At 31.1% G+C, this 21759-nt stretch overlaps 1 protein-coding gene across 1 annotated transcript; it reads right to left on the bottom strand.

The window, feature by feature from the left end:
- Positions 1–13: 13 nt before the first annotated feature.
- LOC101901173 (uncharacterized) lies at positions 14–6454 on the bottom strand. Its single transcript, XM_005176815.4, has 2 exons — positions 6307–6454; positions 14–572 (listed from the first exon to the last, which is right to left on the bottom strand). The coding sequence occupies exons 1-2, from the start codon at positions 6316–6318 to the stop codon at positions 261–263; spliced, it is 324 nt and encodes a 107-aa protein (XP_005176872.1). The 5' UTR covers positions 6319–6454; the 3' UTR covers positions 14–260.
- Positions 6455–21759: the final 15305 nt, after the last annotated feature.

Genomic DNA, 21759 nt, shown 5'->3' with positions numbered 1-21759 from the left:
TGCAAAATTTGAATACTTATCAAAAAAATAAACGTTGTTTTATTGTGGGATTTTTTTTTTAAGGATTTCTTTTTCTCATTTTTCTTTTTCTTATGTTTCTAAAGAGTGGACCTAATACATATAATATTTGTTCATAAATATAATAGTTAAAAAAAATTTGTTCTATCACAGCCAATTCAATAACTTAAAAAATAAATAGGTTTCATTCCTTCAGCATCTATAAACAAAACGTCTTGTTCTTTTAAAATATTCCCAATAGTCTACAGTTGGGGCTCCACCCGGTAATAGACATAGGCATAACACCATTCCTTTACACCCTCAACATTGCCACAACACAGTGGATAAACTGTCGTCGATTTGGTTATTTTTGCACAGCGCATACACAATTCCATGGCAGTTTGATCCTCCTCGCATTGACGTACTTGTTCTTTGGTTTCTTCATCCAATCGCCCATTGTATTCACCACTGTGATCATCATTTAAATAGTCTTCATCGATGGGCATACTGTGCGTCAGCTTAACGGCGGGTAATAAAATTGCCACAGCCAGCAGGACAATTAGGGTAAGAACAATCTGAAATTAGAACAAAAAAACATTTAATTATTGAAATGTTTTATTACAACTTAACTGAAGTGCAGAGTTATAACAAAATATTCAGTTAATTGGAGTGTTTCAATAAAAACACGTCATAAACTTAAATATTTCTTCCAAAACAACAAAAAATGGTAAAAAATCCCCTGTTTTAATAATATATGAATGTCATTAAATGCCTTGTTTACATCGACGTCTTAATTATCTGTTCAACGAACATTCGTCATTTATTTAACGAATATACCCATAGACAAATAAAAATATAGACAACGAAATGCTCTCACCGTTTATCTTCCAAAAAAATTGGATCAACAAATTTCGCGTATATCGTTTCAGGGGTTTGGGTGAGAATATTGAAGTCTGTAGAATATTTGTCAGTTGAAAAATGTTCCATAATAAAAGAAATGTGAAAAGAACGTGATGACATCGGAAAATTCCGGAATAATCAAGTGGAATTCTTGGAAAACGATAAAATGTGTTTTCGAAGTCGAGTGGGTTGAACGCGTAAATCAGCATGTTGACTATGCAAAACATGATGAGAGCCACCTGGATAAAAAGACATCTTAATTTGTCTATGATATACCATGGTAGAAGAATGTAGGTAGATGAATCAACGCTTGGGAACGTTGATATGTCAAAATTTTTAAAATGTTTTGTCAAAAATAAATAAATTTTTATAAGTTTTCTCATACGACGCAAAGTGGAGGTTTTTCTGATATGCATTTTTTAACAATATTTACAAATGTGAGTATTTTTTCATTCAACAATTTCAATTCCAAAATCGGTTTGACAGTTCATTGTCCCAGTAGCTGTGTCGTTGCGTCTACCTGTATTCTAACCCGTTCTACAAAAATTGTTCGGTGTAAATGAGGCTTAAGTATAAAACACTTTTGATAAAATTGCGTCGTAAAACGAAGTATTTTATTAAATCCCTTTATAAACTGATGTGATTTATAAAAAACGTCGTATTTTTAATTAAAACAATTCATGGCAAATTAATTACGCAAAGGCTAAAACCATGGTAGAATTACGAAGGTAACCCTGTACACTCATCTGTTTACAGTTTTGCAAAATTGTTTCTTTGAGGTCTTAATGTCAAAATGTACATTCATAAATTCTTGCTTGCATTTTATGCAGTTCAATTTGAGAGAGGGAGAGAGAAAGAGAGAGAACTGCAGAGCTTGATGTCCTAATTCGCTACTGTAAAATAATAGTTTCGTGGGCCAGAACATAAAACGCCTTCAAAATTATACAAAAAACGCGGCTTAAATTAAAGAGTTTTAGCAAAAACACGTCGTAATATAAGGGCTCTATCAGACGAAATGTTTTTTAAATATATATTGTGTAAAATTTTCATATGTAGAAGTTGCATATATCGTGTGATACATGAACGACCATACATACCATGTTGAAAAAAATACAGCTAGTCGCATCGACACAGCTGCTGGGACAATGAACTGTCAAAACAATTTTGGAATTAAAAATTTTCTAATTATAAATTATTGAAATATTTGAAATTTTTTTTAAAAATGCATATGATAATAACCTCCGATTGGCTTTGTATAAGAAAACACATAAATCACTTAATTTTGAGAAATTTTAAAAAAAGATGCATTAATGCTTGGGAACATTGTAATGTCAACATTTTTAAACGATTTTTCAAAAATAATTAGGTTTTTATTGAAGTGGTTAAGAAATGCATTTTTTAAAACGAATTACAAGTTTAAAAGATTTTCATTTAAAATTTCAAAAATTGGTTTGGCAGTTTACTGTCCTGTATTATTCTACCATGGCACATATGTAGTTTTTCGATAACAAAAGATTTGTTTTTTTTGTCATGAGTAAAGTATTTCCATTTTTAATGAAATGCAATAAAATCACAATGCAAACAAAGGAAATAAAGAGACATATTTGCAAGTGTGTAATAGCAAAAACTTTGAGTCATATGTAAAATGGCAATTTTGACATAGACACTGAAATACACATGGATAATAAAAGTGACAGCACATATGTAAACATACTATTAAATGCTATTTTACAAAATACAAAAATAAGTTCCAAGCGTGGTAAAATTAAGAAGGTAAAGTCATTTCAGCATACTTATCACTGCATTTTCTGTAATTTACCTTGTCACATTTCACTACATTGTGTATGTACAATGGATTCATAAATACAAATTTTGACAATGAGATGTTGTCAAATGAATAGTTTTTGAAAAAATGTTAAACATATGATTGCATGACTTTACCTCCTTGATTCTACCATGGTTCTAAGGACCATTAATATAATTTATAAGAAACCTAATTTACACCGACGCGTCATATATTTGATATATATTAAATGGAATTGACAATGTTAAAAAATCGTTTTATTAAAAATTATTCGTTATTAATAATATTTCCTGTTTTAACAACGCATTTGGTTGCATTGCAAGAACACTGATATTTTATTTGTTTATTGAAGAATACATTTTTTCTTTCAATGTTTCTATCAACCACAAGAAAAAATCCTCTTTTTTGGTAATTAAAATATATATTTGTTTGACATCTAACCCAGTTGTTTATGTTTTCATGCTGTATTATTGAATGAAAAGGTTGTGTTTGACAGTTGATAATCAGCCGGCCTTGCTTTGGAGTCATATAATTGGTTGTTAAAAAAAAAAAAAAAACAAAATAAACCCAAATTATGCGTTTTACGAAAATTTGTCATCTAATGTAAATAAAGCAATTTATTAAAATATGTTTGGTGTAAAAATACTTTATTAAACTTTGTCAAACCACAACAAAACATCTATTCAGGAAGTTGTCAATACAAACTCTTCATAAAACTTCATGGATAAAACATTACAGAGACAGAGACAGATTGATATAAACCTCTCATTAGTCATCTAATTTGTACTGGAATCAAAATTTTGGGTCATACATCCATTATAAAAATATAAATTCACAATAAAAATTAGTATGAAATTAAAACAATTTCAATACAACAATAAAAAAGAATACTATTTCAGAAACACACTGACTGTGTTTATCAGCTTTTTTTTGTGCGCTATTCAAATTTAACTCTCTGCGACCTTTGATTAAGAGCAAAGACAAACGGCGATTTCTTCGGAAAACATATGGTAATTGCCAAAAATGTTGTTGATAGTCGGCATGTGTGTCTGAACGACAACAGACACGACTTATCTCTATTCTACTATATATATATATATGTATATATATATATTCAAATACAATGTCTAGGATCTAAACATGTTTTCTAATTCTTGTTGTTTTGTCTGGAGAGAGTTTTTACCCTTGCATATAGTATATGGGAAGTACAGTATTTTTGGTGTGTGTGACACAATTCAGCAAATCGGTGATTTTGTAAAGAAAGTCTCAAAATTTAAATCATTTTAGAAAAAATCTATATAGTTCTATGCGCGACTAAACAAAACGTGTAGATTGAACTTGTTGATGGGAGACAAAAATGGGTTGCACGTTTTTTTTCGGTCTCACGCATTGACTGGCGCTCTCATATAAAAATGAAACACGCTATTACTCAGTACCGCTGTTCTCATCGTCCTATTGGTTCTTTTTAATCAAGTAGCAACGCAAAAAATCGTATATAGAGTTGATTATGTTCTATTTCTTGATTATGCTTTAATTGAGTGACATAATTAATAATAACAAATCTAATGTCGGAAATCCACAGGCAAAATATCGCTTTGTTTGTTTAAATTACACATCTACGGAGATTCGTTAACTATTTGACATAAACCCATAGGAATTGACAATCTTAATTACGCGTTTTTTGAAAATATGTTCGGTGTAAACATGGTAGAAGAATACAGGTAGATGCATCAACGCTTGGGAACATTAATATGTCAAAAAACTATAAACATTTTTCAAATATAAGTAGATTTTTATATGTTTTCTTATACGACTTCATTCGGAGGTTACTATAATTCATGTTTAAATAATTTTGCATTCAACATTTTCCAATTCAAAATTGGTTTGACAGTTTATTGTCGATGCGTCTACCTATATTCTTCTACCATGGGTGTATAGAGGTTTTATATGTATACATTATCGATAACATAATTAAACAAGGCTTATAGTACGTTTACATGTTATCGAATTCAGTAAACCCTGCAATTTTAAATTGGTAATTTGCTTGCATTTACTGCAAAAAATTCTTCATAAAGGAGGTTAAGTGGTCAAAACTTTAATATGAACGTACTATTCCGTGCATGGTAGAAGAATATAGGTTGACGCATCGACACAGCTGCTGGGACAATAAACTGTCAAACCAATTTTGGAATTGAAAATGTTGAATGAACAATTATTTAAATTTGTAAAAATTGCTGAAAAACGCGTATTACAATAAGCTCCGAGTGACGTCGTATAAGAAATCATATAAAAATCTACTTATTTTTAAAAAGACATTTAAAATTTTTTGATATATCAATGTTGATGCGTCTACCTGTATTTTTCTACCATGATTCCGTGGCTTGCTTATGTCGTGTAAACACGGCAATTACAAATGACAAATCCATTGTTAAGGAATACAGGTATTGTAAAAAAAATCAATAATTATGTTCGTTAAAAATAGTAAAAAAGCGAAATTTCAAAATCTCACTGAAAGAAATAAAATCCGTTCGAAAGATTTTAGTCCTATACCCTGAAATTTAGCAAATCTTGTTGGCTTTTTTGACATGCAATTAAATCAAGTTAACATAAATTTAAATAGTAATACCCAGCTCTACATTTTTCTGTGATATAATTTGATTGTTTTTCGATATCAAAAAAGAAAAATATTTAATATTTTTGATTAAATAACAGCTACAGGAGGACGGATTTCGATACTGAACATTTCCTTTCTTTTGTCGATAATGTTTAACCCGAAAAATGCCTCAACGTGTGCATTCTGTTTATCCATTTAGATTCTTATTTACCGGATGTAATATTATAATATAATTTACCGGATAAATACATAGGAGAATTTCTTTTAGCAAAATCATGAACTGGCTTTAAAATTCATGATCATGAACTGGCGGATACATTCGCCGTCGGCATTTTTTGTTGGGAATTTTTAGAAAGAAAACGAATCAGGAAGTGGTCACTTAACGCTATTTCCAGTGAAAATTTGTCAAATAAACGTCGTGGAAAAAAATATTCGTTTTAGATGTGAATGTAAAGGTGAGAATATATAAAACGCTTTTTTGACTGGTTTAAGTCATCGGCTGACTTCTTCGTAAAGGAGCAAAGAAGTTTTAGGTTGACTTAGTTCGATTTTGGTCCTATGCTCCTTTGTTCTTTTCCAAAGAAGCCAGTCAATGAATTAAACCAGTCAAAAAGCGTATTAAGCATTCTCACCTTAATTTCTAAAGAGCCTAGTCTCCAGAGTTTTATCGCCAATGTCAATTTCGACAAAAAAAAAACACCAAAGTTAAAACACTGCAGTTGCTGCAGTAAAATCATAGCAAGAATTTGTTTTTTTTTTAAGAATTTCGTTTACAACAACAAAATTTCGTTAATATTTATCCTTTTATTTTTTTTTTTTTCAAAAAATTTGCGATAATTACATTGAAAAAGTTTTATTTGTATTTTTTTATTAAAAATTATTTTTTATTAAAAATTATTTTTATTCATTTATTTATTTTTTTATCTATCATATTTTATGTTAAATCTTGTCTTATATCGCTTCACATTTGATTTTTCCACAATTCACTTACATTTCTTTTCATTTTGTTCTCTTTATTATTTGGTAAAGTCAATGAATATAAATTATAATAATATCCGATAATTTTAAGCGGCGTTTAGTTGCTTCAACGCGAACGTTTAAACTGAATTTGAAAATATGCGAACGGATTTTATATATAACATTCGATCTTTTTAGATACGGGAAAATGAGCGTTAAAGCACGCTACGAATTGCAGCGCTTGAGGGCGGGCAAACCAATCAGCCAACATACATGACAGAGGGCTACCATTTCCTTTTATCTAATCACAGGCGATATTTGAATCACCTTGTTTTTGATAGAATATTTATCTAATCAATCAATCGGTGAAGCTGAGTCGCCATGTGTTTTTCATGCAAACTAAAGCTGGTTCATATTTTAAAGCTATTAACATAACTGGCACTTCAACATCAGCCAAATAATTAATAAACTAATAATCTATTTTGGATTTTCCAAAGATATGCAAAAAAAAAAAAAAAGATTTTCTATTTATAGGGTAAGTAATGTGTTTATACAACTAAATTACTTTTCTCTCTCCCACCTAACGGCTTTCACATTGTTGTTACTTTGCTCTCGCCTATCTCACAGCAGACACGAAAGAAGTACCCACAACAGACGATTGTGGTAAATTAAAATACGAACGGTAGACCCGAACATTATCTCGGTTTGTTTGTTTCTTTCTTCTTTGAATATGCTAGAGCCGAAGAAATCACCGTTATGCAGCAGTTTAAAGTCTAAAGGCAAAAGCAGAGCAACACGACTTCGTGCTTTTTATTTTGAGGGGGAATCTCACAGTAAAACTCCTCCATAACGTTATATCATAGACAAATGAAGGTATAGACTAAAAAGTTTTAAAATTTTCCCTTCCGGCAGATGTCACTATTGTTGATCTTGGGCCAGTCAAGTCACTCAGGGCTAGTGAAGTCACTCGACTTCGAAAACAATTTATTCACTTTTCTGCTATTTAAATTCTATATTTTTATATTTCACGACATATTTGGATAATGTAAATGTAAACAAAGTTACCGTTTCGATTTTAATTGATAAATAATACAGAATCATAAAAATATTCAATATTTTGTAGTTTGAGAGAATTGAGTGAGTCTACTGAATCTCTCTCACAGCATGAACGACATCTATTGAAGCACTTTTTTCGAAGATAACAGATGAGACAACTTTTTAATCTATACCTAATTTGTCTATGGTTATATGTCAAAAGGTTAACATTCACATGCACAAATTGACAAACATACAAATGCATAGCAATTAATTAAAGAACACTGCAACCAATTTGGATTTTCTTGGGAATCTTGGGATGTTGGTGTTGTTGTTGTTGTTGTTTGGTGCTTGTTTGTTTGGGCCGCAGTCATATAAATTAATGGGAATATTGTTTTTATTTTAAGACCAATAATCTATTAAAAAAGAACAACCATTCAATTACTTCGGACTGCATCGTAAATCTGGTGATAAGAACACCATTTTTTTTTTGAGAACAAGAGAATAAAAGGCATCGTTATTCTTTGTCATGCACGAAGTTGCATGCAATGCAATATTTACACCTACAAAAGTTATTCTCGGACCAACAAGAGATAATGAAGTAGGTGCCATATATATAAATAACTTTATTATAGAATATTGGCACATACATATATCTGCATATATAAATTCATTTGTTTTTCGAATGACCCTATAAAAATCGCTGTGTCTGTTGTAGCTCAGTGTTTGTTGTAAAATATTGAGTGTGGCAAACACTTATCAGTCATCCATCCATTTTAGCATCCATTTCATTTGTTTGTTTTCTTGGTTCTTTTACCATCAACCAAATCGAAGGAGGAGCTTTAATAGTTAACACTTCGTAGAGGGGAAACTCCACCCACATCACACTTACCACAATCAATATACACTTTTACAAACTATAAAAAAATGTTGTTTTAATATACAGTAGACATATTAGGGTGATTCCAATAAATGATTTTGGAAATGTAGAACTGATTTCAATATCTGAAATCAGTAAGGTGAGAATACATAAAACGCTTTGTTGACTGACTTAAGTCATAGGCTGGCTTCTTCGTAGAGGAACGAAGCAAAGACCTAAAATGGTAAAGACTGGACAAAATTAATTTTGACAAATTCCTTGTGTCTAGAATACATAGAGTAACAGTTCATGAATGACAAACAAAGATGTGAAAAATCCAAAAATGTGGTTTCAAAATTCTATTCCATAGACCTTTCCAAAATGTTGCATATTGCCTTAGCGGTTTAAATCAATTAACATTGGTAACTATGTTGCTACCATGGCAGAAGAATACAGGTAGATGCATCAACGCTTGGGAGCATTGATATGTCAAAAAAATTTAAATGTTTTTTCAAATATAAATAGATTTTTATATGTTTTCTTATACTACGTCATTCGGAGGCTATTATAATTTGCGTTTTTCAACAATTTTTACAAATTTAAATAATTTTTCATTCAACATTTTCAATTCCAAAATTGGTTTGACAGTTCATTGTCCCAGCAGCTGCGTCGACGCGTCTACCTATATTCTTCTACCATGGTTGCTACGATATCATAACAAGAGAGGTATTTTCACAGGGTTGCCATATGTTGAGTCTGTTTTGTCCTATCTTTACACTTCTATGTCTTTGTTTACTAAGTTTTAGGTTTACTTAGTTCGATTTTGGCCATACGTTCCTTTGTTCTTTTCCGAAGAAGCCAGCTGATGACTTAAGCAAGTCAAAAAAAAAACTCATTATGTATTCTCCTTTAGGAGACATAGTCCTAAAATGCAATGGTAATAATATGGGTAGATGCATCAACGATTGGAAACATTGTTATTTCGATTTTTTTTTAATGTTTTATCAAAATTAATTAGATTTTAAAATGATTTTTTATATGACGCAAATCGGAGGTTGTTATAATATGCATTTTTCAACAATTTTTCCAAATTTTAATAATTTTTCATTCAACAATTTTTCCAAATTTTAATAATTTTTCATTCAACATTTTCAATTCCAAAATCGGTTTGACATTTCATTGTCCCAGCAGTTGTGTCGATGCGACTACCTGTTTTCTTCGACCATGTAAAATGCCAAGACTTTAAGTACGTTCACATATAAATCTTTATTCTGATTAACCACGATTATTGACCAATCCCAATAAATTTGACTATGATAAACATATGGTATTATTATTGTGATTGGTCATCATATCACAGCTAACCAAAGTAAAATTTTGTATGTAAACGCGCTATGTGTTTGACATAATGAAAGGTTTACACAACATTTTTAATCGGATTGACCTTCATTATTAGGATTTATTCAAACATATTCAAAGTATATTTACCCAGAATATATCCCATGCATTTCCACTGCCAATTTGATTGCATAAACTTCAAATCTTATATATACTGGATTATATTTCACATCTACGCAATGGAATTGACAGTTGAAATGCTCTAAATATATTTCATGTAAACCATGCAAAAATAGATCTATTTATGATCTGAAATCGAATGGATCTTATTAGATACATACAAAATGACATTAACAGTTAAAATCCACCGGATTTCTAATGTGTGAACATGCCTTTACCATATTTAAATAGATCTGCTCATATCGACCCAGCTGTTGGGACAATGAACTGTCAAACCAATTTTGGAATTGAAAATTATGAATCCTGAATTATTGAAATTTTTAAAAATTGTTGGAAAATGCATATCATATCCCCGATTTGTATCGTATAAGAAAACATATGATCTACTCATTTTTGTCAAAACATTTTAAAATTTTTTACATATCAATATTCTCAAACGTTGAGCATCTACCTGAATTGTTCTACCATGATATTATTCTAGACCATGTTTGCACGAAAATAAATTTTAATTTATTTGACAAAACCAAATATCTTTCCCACTTTTGCGCTTCTTTAAAAAAATCATAAAGCTTGCAGGCGAAACGTCAAATTCGACTATTGCGTTCACACATGGACATGTGACAATAATAGTTGCGACAAATTGAGGTTTTTCATTTTTAAACATTTAAACTACATCCTAATACACGCAATGAGTGTGCGACAGCCATTTTTTGCCATCTCCATGGCCTCATGTTTGTTGGCCTCAATACAAGTGTCAGACCGCAAATTGAAATTCGATCCGAAATGTTGTGGTATGTTTGTGTTTGTTTGCTGGCAGCCAATTGGTTATTACACAAAAAAGATGAATTACTGAAAACTACAATTTGACTTTATATTATTTGAGTAAACTGTACTTTTTTTATTGCCAAAGTTACGAATGGTGGAGGAGTATGTTACTATTTATAAGCAATCGCAATAGATTTTGTAAATTATTCCAAGAAATAATCTAAATCTGTCTATGGCTATAATTAAAATGCGTCGCATACATCACACACTGTCTATGTCTGGTTGAGTTGCAAATATGGTAATTTTGTTAGGCGCTTGCTATAGAGACAAAAACATGGTCAGCAAATATCTAGAGATGTGTATGAGCATGGCGACAGAATACAGGTAGATGCATCAAAGCTTGGGAACATTGATATGTCAAAAAAATTTTAAATTTTTCTTCAAAAACAAGTAGATTTTTATAAGTTTTCCTATACGACGCCAATAGGAGGTTGTTATAATATGTATTTTTGAGCCATTTTTATAAATTTGAATAATTTTTCATTCAAAAATTGTAATTCCAAAATTGATTTGACAGTTCATTGTCCCAGTAGCTGTGTCGATGCCATGTATTCTTTTACCATGTGTATGAGTACGGACGATGACAGCCTAAATAGATATTACTTTATTTGTAGTGTTTATACGTGACATGATTTAAATTATTTTTGTATATTTATATTAAATTTTAATAAAACGCCCCATTTACATTTACTCTGTGCGTCTATACACAAAATACTTTATATGATCCAGCTATTACTTTGATTTTATCAAATGAAAGACTCCGCAGTCTAATGGTAAAGGAATATAGGTAGACGCATCGATTTTAAATTTTAAATGTTTCTTCAAAAAGAAGTAGATTTGTATGTTTTCCTATACGACGTCAATCGGAAGTTTTTATGATATACATTTTTTAGCCTTTTTTACAAGTTTTAATAATTTTTAAAAATTTTCCATTCCAAAGTTGGTTTGACAGTTCATTGTCCTAGCAGCTGTGTCGATGCATCTACCTGTATTCTTCTACCATGATGTAAATGAATGCTTATAGTACGTTTACAGTTTATCGGATTTGGTAAACCCGGTGGATGTAAATTTTCAATTACATTGCATATATATAAAAGAAATCCTAATAAAGAAGGTTAACTTTAAAAAAACTGCAATGTAAACATACTATAACCGTCTTTAAACTAATAAATAACAATTCTACATTAAAATAAATACTATTCTCTCACTTACATTTTATTTCATATTCATAAAATACATTCACCCACTCTATTACATGTACATACTTATGTATGTGCATAATTACAAAAAAAAGAAGCAAATACAAATAAATATTATATTTATGAGCATATAAAAAAGCAATTAACATATTATTGTTAATCGCGTTCGTAGACACGAATGTAATTTGATAATGTTAATCTAATGTTTTGATAATGCTATGCAGCGATGCGGTGACGGCAGGACAGATATGTCGTTCAGTGTCAATGTTATGAGTAAATCATTGTAAATAATGCATCATTTCCGGATAATCTCATGTGCAAATGACTACACATGTATGTCAAATCATAAATAACTTGACTTAAAAAGAACAAAAAAATTGTGAACGATTAAAAAAAAACTTGGGGGTATTTTCGAGCATGTGATTGTTGTTGATTCAAAATTGTTTTACTATTTCAAATTATTTAGGCAAATTTGACAGTGATGATGATTTCAAGATTTTACCACCTGCATTTCAATGAACGTATATGCGATTTCATTGAAATCAACATGGAAATTACATTAAAGAACATTTAAACTTATTAAAACGAGTGGATTTCAACTGTCTTCTCCATTGCATACTCGTATACGTCAAATAAAATCACTGGATTTAAGAGCCGATTTCTTTTGACATATATGTAATGGAATCGCCACTACAAACCCACTCGATTTAGTAAGTCTAAATGTACTCTTACCTGTAACTGTGATAAAACATACCAAAAGGTGTTTAGACTTAAAGGCTCCATCAGACGATATGTTTTTTTCATATGTAGTGTCAAATTTTTACGTGCATGGTAGAAGAATGTTGAATGTTTTTGTCAGAAATAAGTAGATTTATATATGTTTTCCTATACGACCTCAATCGGTGGTTGTTATTATAATAATTTTTATAAATTTGAATAATTTTTCATTAAAAATTTTCAGTTCCAAAGTTTGACAGTTCATTGTCGATGTGATTACCTGCATTATTTTGTCATGGGTATATGGATACACTCAAGGCAGAAGAATACAGGTAGATGCATCAACGCTTGGGATCATTGATATGTCAAAAAAGTAAATTTTTTTCAAATATAAGTAGATTTTTATATGTTTTCTTATACTACGTCAGTTGGAGGCTATTATCATTCGCTTTTTCTTTCAAAAAATTTTACAAATTTAAATAATGTTTCATTCAAAATTTTCAATTCCAAAAGTGGTTTGACAGTCCATTGTCCCAGCAGCTGTGTCGACGCGTCTTCCTATATTCTTGTATCATGAATACATTACAGTTGTCAAATACATGAGTAAAGTACATAGCATGGTAGAAGAATAAAGGTAGGCGCATCAACGCTTGAGAACACTGATATGTTAAAATTTTTAAAATGTTTTGACAAAAATAAATAGACTTATATCAGACAAATCGAGGGTTGTTATAAAATGCATTTTTCAACAATTTTTACAAAATTTCAATAATTTTTCATTCAAAATTTTCAATTCCAAGATTAGTTAGACGGTACATTGTCCCAGCAGCTGTGTCGATGCGACTACCTGTATTCTTCTGCCATGGTAGTACATACGTACCTTTTCGATCACAGCGATCCCTATTCTCATCAGAAAAATTAAATTAGAATTCAATTCACAAATTATAATAATTTTCAAACAACACAACATAATCACAGTGTGGTCAAAGGAAACATATGCAAGGGTGTGATACCAAAAATTATGAGTCATCTGTAAAATGGAAATTTGGATACATATGCAAAAAAAGTGACAGCACATATGTAAAACCCATTCCATCTGAGAATGCCTTTAAGTTAGCTGTCAAAAATCAAAAAAGATTAAAAGGAGGTAGAACAGTTTCGTTTAACTACAAAAATACAGCCCTGAGGCTATGCCCGCTTCCATTCAAATTTGAATGCAATAAGTTGTTTCCATTTGTTCAATATTTTTCCTCATTTTTAAAATCAGTTAAAGAGCGAGAAAAATGTTGAAACGTCTGGATATTCTATCAAAAAGCTGATCCTAACAGTTCTAATTGTTAATTGTTTTCAAAACAATGAATACATACACAAAATTGGCAGAAGTCGGGCACACTTAGAAAAAAATTATAATCAGCTGGTAGCTCTACCTTACCTTTCTGTTGTACCATGGGAAACGTCAAAACAGTATTAGAATTAAAAAATAAATATGTATACATCCGTAAACAAAATCATAAAAAAGTCAACAACTACAATCTTTTTGAGGATTTCGGAACATAAAAATTAGAAAAGCCAATTTTAAACATTTATTTATTCTAAAGGTATGGGAACATAAGCAGCTTGAAGTCTTCGCATGACATATTTTGTTACATATCATAAATGGATGCCAGAGCCGCACTTGACTCCTGCCGCCGTTTCCCCTCATTATAAGACATTAATTTGTCTAGTCATGACGCCAAGATGATCATGTACCCTCAACCCCCTCAGGTCTTTGTAGACCGGACATCTATGACGTTTCCTTCGTCGGAATTTATCAAATAGTATTAATTTATTATAAATATTGCACGCAAATGTGTATCTTTTCTTAATAATAAACAACAACGCCCGATCCAGACATAAACAATTCCTTATTTGTACCACGTTTGTGGTGAACGCCACTTGCGCATTGTCGTTGTTACCAACTGTTAGAATATTTAGAACGTCACAAATTATACGACGAGTCTGTCGATTTAATTTATTTCAAATTCACACACGAATGCATAAGGGCCACGATTTCCTATTGTTGACACATGTATCTATCTAGTTGCAGTTTGTTGTTCAAAGTATTCAATTTCAAAAAAAAAAACCTCAAAACTATTCATCATTTGCTGAATAACAATTCACGTCACTGCTCTACACATCTTTAAGGGAAATTTTACATGTAGCTTGGCTAGCGATTCTTGGAAAATGGGTATGCCCCTTTACACAAAAAATATACTGAAACGTAAATAAAATATTACGATATGTAAACAACAATCATAATTATTATTAAAAACGCAATATTGAAAAAGGTATAACAAATATCAGCATAGTATCACATGATAGAACATAAATAATGAAGATTAGCCCACTTAAGTAGATTTAGTGATACAATCATGGTAGAAGAATATAGGTAGGCGCATCGACACAGCTGCTAGGACCATGAATGTTGAATGAAAAATTATTTAAATTTGTAAAAAAATTGAAAATCGCGAACTATAATAACCTCTGAATGACCTCGTATAAGAAACATATAAAAATCTACTTATATTTGAAAGAACATTTCAAAAATTTTGACATATCAATGTTCCCAAGCGTTCCAAGCATCTACCTGTATTCTTCTACCATGGAGTCAATCTTATGTGTTTATATACACTTTTATACAACAATATAAATGTGCCTTAAGAGCACGTCTAGACTACTAAATCCACTTAATTTCAAATGCCAATTCCAAAGCGTATACCATGATAGAAGAATACAGGTAGTCGCATCGACACAGCTGATTGGACAATGAACAGTCAAACCGATTTTGGAATTGAAAATATTGAATGAAACATTATTGAAATTTGTAAAAATTGTTGCATATCATGTCTACCTCCGATTTGCGCCGTATAATAAAACATACAAAAATCTACCTTTTTTGAAAAACCATTTCAAAAATTTTGACATATCAACGTACCTTACTCATCCATTTACCAACTGAAATTTCGTTCATGTATCACTTGATATTTTAACTTCTACGTATGGAAAATGTAGAAAACATTTTGTCTGGCTGTATTTCAGATTTCCATATCCGACTACCCTGAGTTGTTATCGAATAATTGGTCCAAATCATGACACAATCAATGGCTATTGGATTTAGCTGATCATTACGATGAGTTGTCAAAATAGTTTATTATGATTAGAACCCCAGTACAAAAGATAAACAAAACGTAAACAAATTATGAAATTTCGTGTGATTGGTGCAACACCTGTGTTTACCGCAGCTGACCGGCTAGACTGATCACCTAGATTAGTTGTCAAACATTTATTGTGATTAGAATCACAATACGAAAGATAAACAAACCAAAAAAAGTAAACCAATTATGACATGTCGTCTGGTTGGTATATTGCATTATGGTTTACATCATGACAAAATCAATAGGTAAAATAATAGAGTGTCACACCAATCTTACAAAATGTCAAAATTTGTTTTTGTGATTCCAATCACAATATATGTGTTTGACAACTAATCTAGATGATCTGCTGCTGTAAGTGGAAAGAGAATAAAGAGAAAATCGGATATCGTAGTAAAAACTTGTACATTCTTTCAGTTCTGGAATAGGCCACAGGTCGTGTAAGCACATGAAAACTAACATTGTGACTGAAAATCCCTCATGCTGTCAACATTTTTGTTTCATATTTGGACGCATTTTGACAGTCCGGATGAAATCAGCTGGTGTAGTAGATAGGCCATGATTTATATGTTGAAGAAAATATAGCATGTTCAACGACCTCTTTTGAACTCTTGCAAAGGAACACGTGAACCATTCTATCATCATTATATGGAGTCACTTGTATTGTATTTTGCCTGGCTGTGGAAAGGTGGAAATTAAGTATTAAATGTTTCCTCAAAAATAAGTAGATTATATATAAGTATATGTTTATGAATATGTACGACGCCAATCGGAGGTTGTTATGAAAAACATTTTTTTAACAATTCTTATAAATTTGAATAATTTTTCATGCAAAAAATTCAATTGCAAAATTGGTTTGACAGTTCATTGTACCAACAGCTGTGTCGATACAATTACCTGTATTCTTCTACCATGGCAGTATCCATGGTGGAAAGTTGTCACACCAATCAGATTAAATGTCAAAATTTGTTTATGTTTTGTTTACTGTTTGTTTATATTTCGTACTGTGAATCCATTCACAATAAGTCTTTTCACAACTAATCTACACGGAAAATCCAGTACCTATATATCGTGCCATGGCAGTATCTGCATTTATTTTGACATTTAACAATAATATTTCATTTATTTAATTTTTAGGTAAAAACAATAAAAATATTTGTCTTTCTTATTTGGCGGTGTGTTGTGTTATCCAGTTTGATTTGCACAAACGTAAACAATTCGTCAACAGCTGACTGATTTTCGGCGGCGTTGCCATATGTAATTTGTTTAATGCAGTATACATTCAGTTTCATTTCGTAAATTAACAATGGGGATAAGGTTGTAAGTACTTAAGAAACTTGAAGTCATGGCTAGGCATATTTTGTGACATTTTATAAAGGGATTACAGAACCGCATTAAAATCATGCCGTGGTTTTCTATTATAATTTGACATTAATATGCCTAGCCATGACTTCAAGCTTTTTATGTACTTGCACCTTAATGCTAGGAACACAATTGGAGCGAACGACGAATTTCGCCCTACGCGGCGACAAAATGAGCCGCGAAAATTCGTCGTATGGAACACAATACCGACGAAATTATAAAGCAGCTGATGAAGTTGTTTACTTTTTGCTCATTTGTTGACTACAATGAATTATACAAGAACACATAATTCTTTACGTTCTCTATTATAATTTCACTTATGTCCATCTTCTCTATTATAAATTCACTGATATCCATCTTCACTCAGGCGCAAGTACACAAATAAATAAACAAATTAATTATGTTTTTTTTATACGAGTAACAGATAGTGACCATAACAAATTTTAAAGTAAAAAGTAACTTTATTTACTAAAACACATAAAATTCGTACAAGTATGGCCACCTTGTACTGTTTTGTTCGCCGGTCGCCGGCGTATGAAATAGAAATAAAGCTAATTGAGTTCGCGGCGACCGACGAAATTTTCGCCGGTGCCGTGATTGTGTGCACTTCCATATACACATATGTGTTTTATTTTTGACGACGAACATACGCCGCGAAAAAATTCGTCGTTCGCTCCAATTGTGTTCCTAGCATAATGCACGAAAATTAAAGGTAAGAATACTTAAAACGCTTTTTTGACTGGTTTCTTCGGAAAAGAACAAAGTAGGAAAGGAAAGGTGGAAATTAGAGATTCAACTCAAGTTTACACAGGGCTTTTTTCAAAGGATATAATTTAGTATGAAAATATAGTTTTATCCTCAAATTGTTTTTAAACCGAGAGCATATTATAAAACAATTACCAATAATAACTAATAAAAAAGGCAAATTTATAGCAAATCACGTGATTTCATATCAAAAGTACTAAATATCGGGTTTTCCCTATTTCTTTATAACATTCAAAACACCTGCAAAACTCTCTAGGTGCAAAACATGCTTCAGTTAGTGTGAACTTGTACAAGAAATTTGCCCCGCCCACTTTTTTACAAAAAAACACACACATGGAAGGGCAATAAAAAACTAAAACCTCATTGTTTACCACGATAACCATAGTTCCCCCCATGGTAGAAGAATATAGGTAGACGCGTCGACACAGCTGCCGGGACAATGAACTGTCAAACCAATTTAGGAATTGAAAATGTTGAATGAAAAAGTATTTAAATTTGTAAAAATTGATGAAAAACGCGAATTACAATAGCCTCCGAATGACGTAGTATAAGAAAACATATAAAAATTTACTTATATTTGAAAAAACATTTAAAATTTTTTGACATATCAATGCTCCCAAGCGTTGATGCATCTACCTATATTTTTCTGCCATGGTTCCCCCTACAAATATCATTGCCTTTAGTTGCCATGGGTACACTTGAAAAATTTCGTCATCTACTAGCTTACTAACCCAGTCTAGTCTTGCAAAGACAAACAAACGTAGACGTTCAAAGTTCACCAGCCATAATCTTTTTGATAAGACCAATGGGGAAGCCGAAAATTTCTAACAATATTTTGACGACAACAAAAAAAAAAATTGCTATCTTCAACAATGTTACACAATTAGAAGAAGTTTTATAAATAACATTGTTTTCTTTACATATTTACGAGAAAAAAAAAAAACATGTGACACTTGATTAGATGTCTACTTATGTTGAAATTGATGTTAGTTTATATGGTAATAATGGTTATATGTTTAATGAGCTGAGGTGGTCAGTAATTGTTTTGCACAAATTAAAAAAAAAATGCCAGCACTAGTCAACAATAATTAATAAAGAATTAAGCTGCTGGATTTATTAAATCCAGAAACAAATCTGAACTGTTTAAATATACCTTCAATGGGGATGTAACTGTCAATTTTGGTTGACAGTTAATGTCAATTGTCACGATAATGTTCATATTGATTGATTAATGGAAAAACATGTTAAGATATCTACGAAAGCATTGAAGAAATCTTATTTCTAAAAAAATCCAAGTATATTTTGAAATTTGTTTACATTTTGTTTATCTTTCAACAATAATACCCAAACAGAGTTAATGTGCATTAAAAACCTCATAAAGTGCATTTCATTTTTCACTTCACAGACTGCAGTGTCATGGTAGAAGAATACAAGTAGATGCATCAACACTTGGGAATATTGATATGTCAAAAATTTTAAATGTTTCTTCAAAAATAAGTAGATTTGTATATCTTTTCCTGTACGACGCCTATCTGCATGTCAAAATTTGTTTACGTTGTGCTTACTGTTTGTTTATCTTTCGTACTGTGATTCCATTCACAATAAGTCTTTTGACAACTAACGTACACGGAAAATCCAGTATCTATAGATCGTGCCATGGCAGTATCTGCATTTATTTTGGCAAGTCGCCGTCTTTTGACATTTGGAAATATAATATTTTATTTTCATTTTTAGGTAAAAACGAGAAAAGTATTTGCCTATTTTGCTTGGCCGTCTCTTGTGTTATCCAGTTTGATTTTCACAAACGTAAAAAAAAATTGTCAACAGCTGATTGATTTTCGGCAGTGTTGCCATATGTATTTTGTTTAATGCAGTTTAAATTCAGTTTCATTTCGAACATTAAAAATGGGGATAATGCACGAAAATTAAAGCTGCCGTATGCTGGGGTGTAAAAATGAGAATGCATAAAACGCCTTTTGACAAACTCCTTTGTTTCTCTACGAAGAAGCCAGCCGATGACTTAAGCCAGTCAAAAAAGCGTTTTATGTATTCTTACCTTAAGAATTTTAACAGCTCAAACTACGTTTACATAGAATCCTCTATAAGGGTTAGCCCTGATAAGTGTCCCATTGCAAATAATTTGCATTTGGGAAATATAGGTTAAATTTATTTTGATTGGTCAATTATCATTGCTATGTAAACAGGTTATAATATCTTGATCAGCTGTGATAATTGGAGTGACTACTTATGAGCGTCATTTACATTGCAACCATGGTAGAAGAATACACGTAGATGCATCAACGCTTAGAAACATTGATATGTCAAAAATTATTTTTTTTTGTAAAAAATAAGTAGTTTTTTTATATGTTTTCTTATACGAAGCAAATCAGACGTTTAAATAAGTTTTCATAGAAAATTTTTAATTCCAAAATTGGTTTGAGAGTTCAATAACCCAGAGAGAGAGAGAGTTGTCAACAACAGGGATGTTGACACTTTCTTGGCAATTTGTATGTCTTTGGTTCTGTGATTCCAATCTCAATAATGGATTTTGTCATTACATTTAGTAGTCAGCTGGCTTGGTGGGGTATAAGGCCATGATTGCAACATTTTACCCGAATTAAAGTACGTTTACATACAAAAGCTCCACACAGATTATCCTTGATGAGATTTTGTCGATGCATACGATGAAATAAACATTTTGAAAACATCCGAATTTGAATGTTTTCTGAACAATTTTTTTGTTATTGAAAAGAAAACACATACATAAACAAATAAAAATGACATATTAAGCCAAAAAATAAAAAATTGAAATCATATGGTATCATAGCCCTACCTTGATATCATTGTACCATGATTTGACGTATACGAAATGAAAATCCACTCGTTTTGATAAGTCTAAAAGTATTTTTAATTCGCATGTATTCAACCAGATTTGAGTCATGTTTAGACGAGCCCTAATAAATCGACTTGATTTGTAAATCATGCAAATAAATCGAAATTGTTTAGACTATCACTAAAATGATAAAAATGGCAGTCAGCTGTTCTTAGCTAAGGTTTACACACCCGGTTTATTAAAGCCATTATTCATTCAAGAATTTGATGCAATGTTTATATACAAATGGAAAAATTCATAGAATTTTCAATTCTGATTTTGCAGTGGACTTCGAAATATCAACCACTCAGTAAGTACATGAATTAAGAACCATACTTAGTTTTGCCCTTAAAACATATTTAGCTTTTAATGTGTTTTGTCGCATCGACACAACTGCTGGAACAATGAACTGTCAAATCAATTTTGAAATTGAGAATTTAGAATGAAAAGTTATTCAAACTAGTAAAATTTTTTGAGAAATGCAAATAATTCTGATTCTTTTCGTAAAAGAAAACTTATAAAAATGTACTTGTTTTCGAAAAAAACATAAAATTTTGACACATCAATGTTCCCAATCGTTGATGCATTTTCTTCTACCATGGATGTAAATACATAGTAAAATTAAGAAGATCGAGTCGTTTCGAAAAATCATTCCCATCTCTGCATTTTCTGTAAAATTAGTTTGTCAAATTTCACTGCATAGAAACCCGTCTCCCATCTCCGATACATTGGATTTATAAATATACATTTTGACAATGAGATTTTGTCAAATGAATAATTTTGAAAAATATTCTAAACATATGATTGCCTGACTTTACCTTACCTTCTTAATTCTACCATGTGTAAATATTACGTCACGTCCAAATGCATTTATGAATGAATATTGAACGATTTCCCTTACCATGGAAGAGCGCACTACAACATTTCCAAATTATGTTAAATTGTGTTAAATAATTTATGATTTTATAACACGAGCATAATTAAGCCATTAACGATTATGGTGATAGTGATTGTATTTTTCCGTATAGCCCGTCCTTATCTAAAATTCTATAAGTACAGAACTATAAAACCATTAAGGCGATAGAGTTTATTTTCGTATACAGCGTTTCGGTAACCTTAATGTGTGAAGTGATTTATGGCCGAG

This window comes from Musca domestica, unplaced genomic scaffold, assembly GCF_030504385.1.
Source record: "Musca domestica strain aabys unplaced genomic scaffold, Musca_domestica.polishedcontigs.V.1.1 37, whole genome shotgun sequence".
In the NCBI taxonomy this organism is placed as follows: Eukaryota; Metazoa; Arthropoda; class Insecta; order Diptera; family Muscidae; genus Musca; species Musca domestica.
Note: the sequence above shows the minus strand (reverse complement) of the source record. Positions and strands in the feature narration are given on the sequence as shown.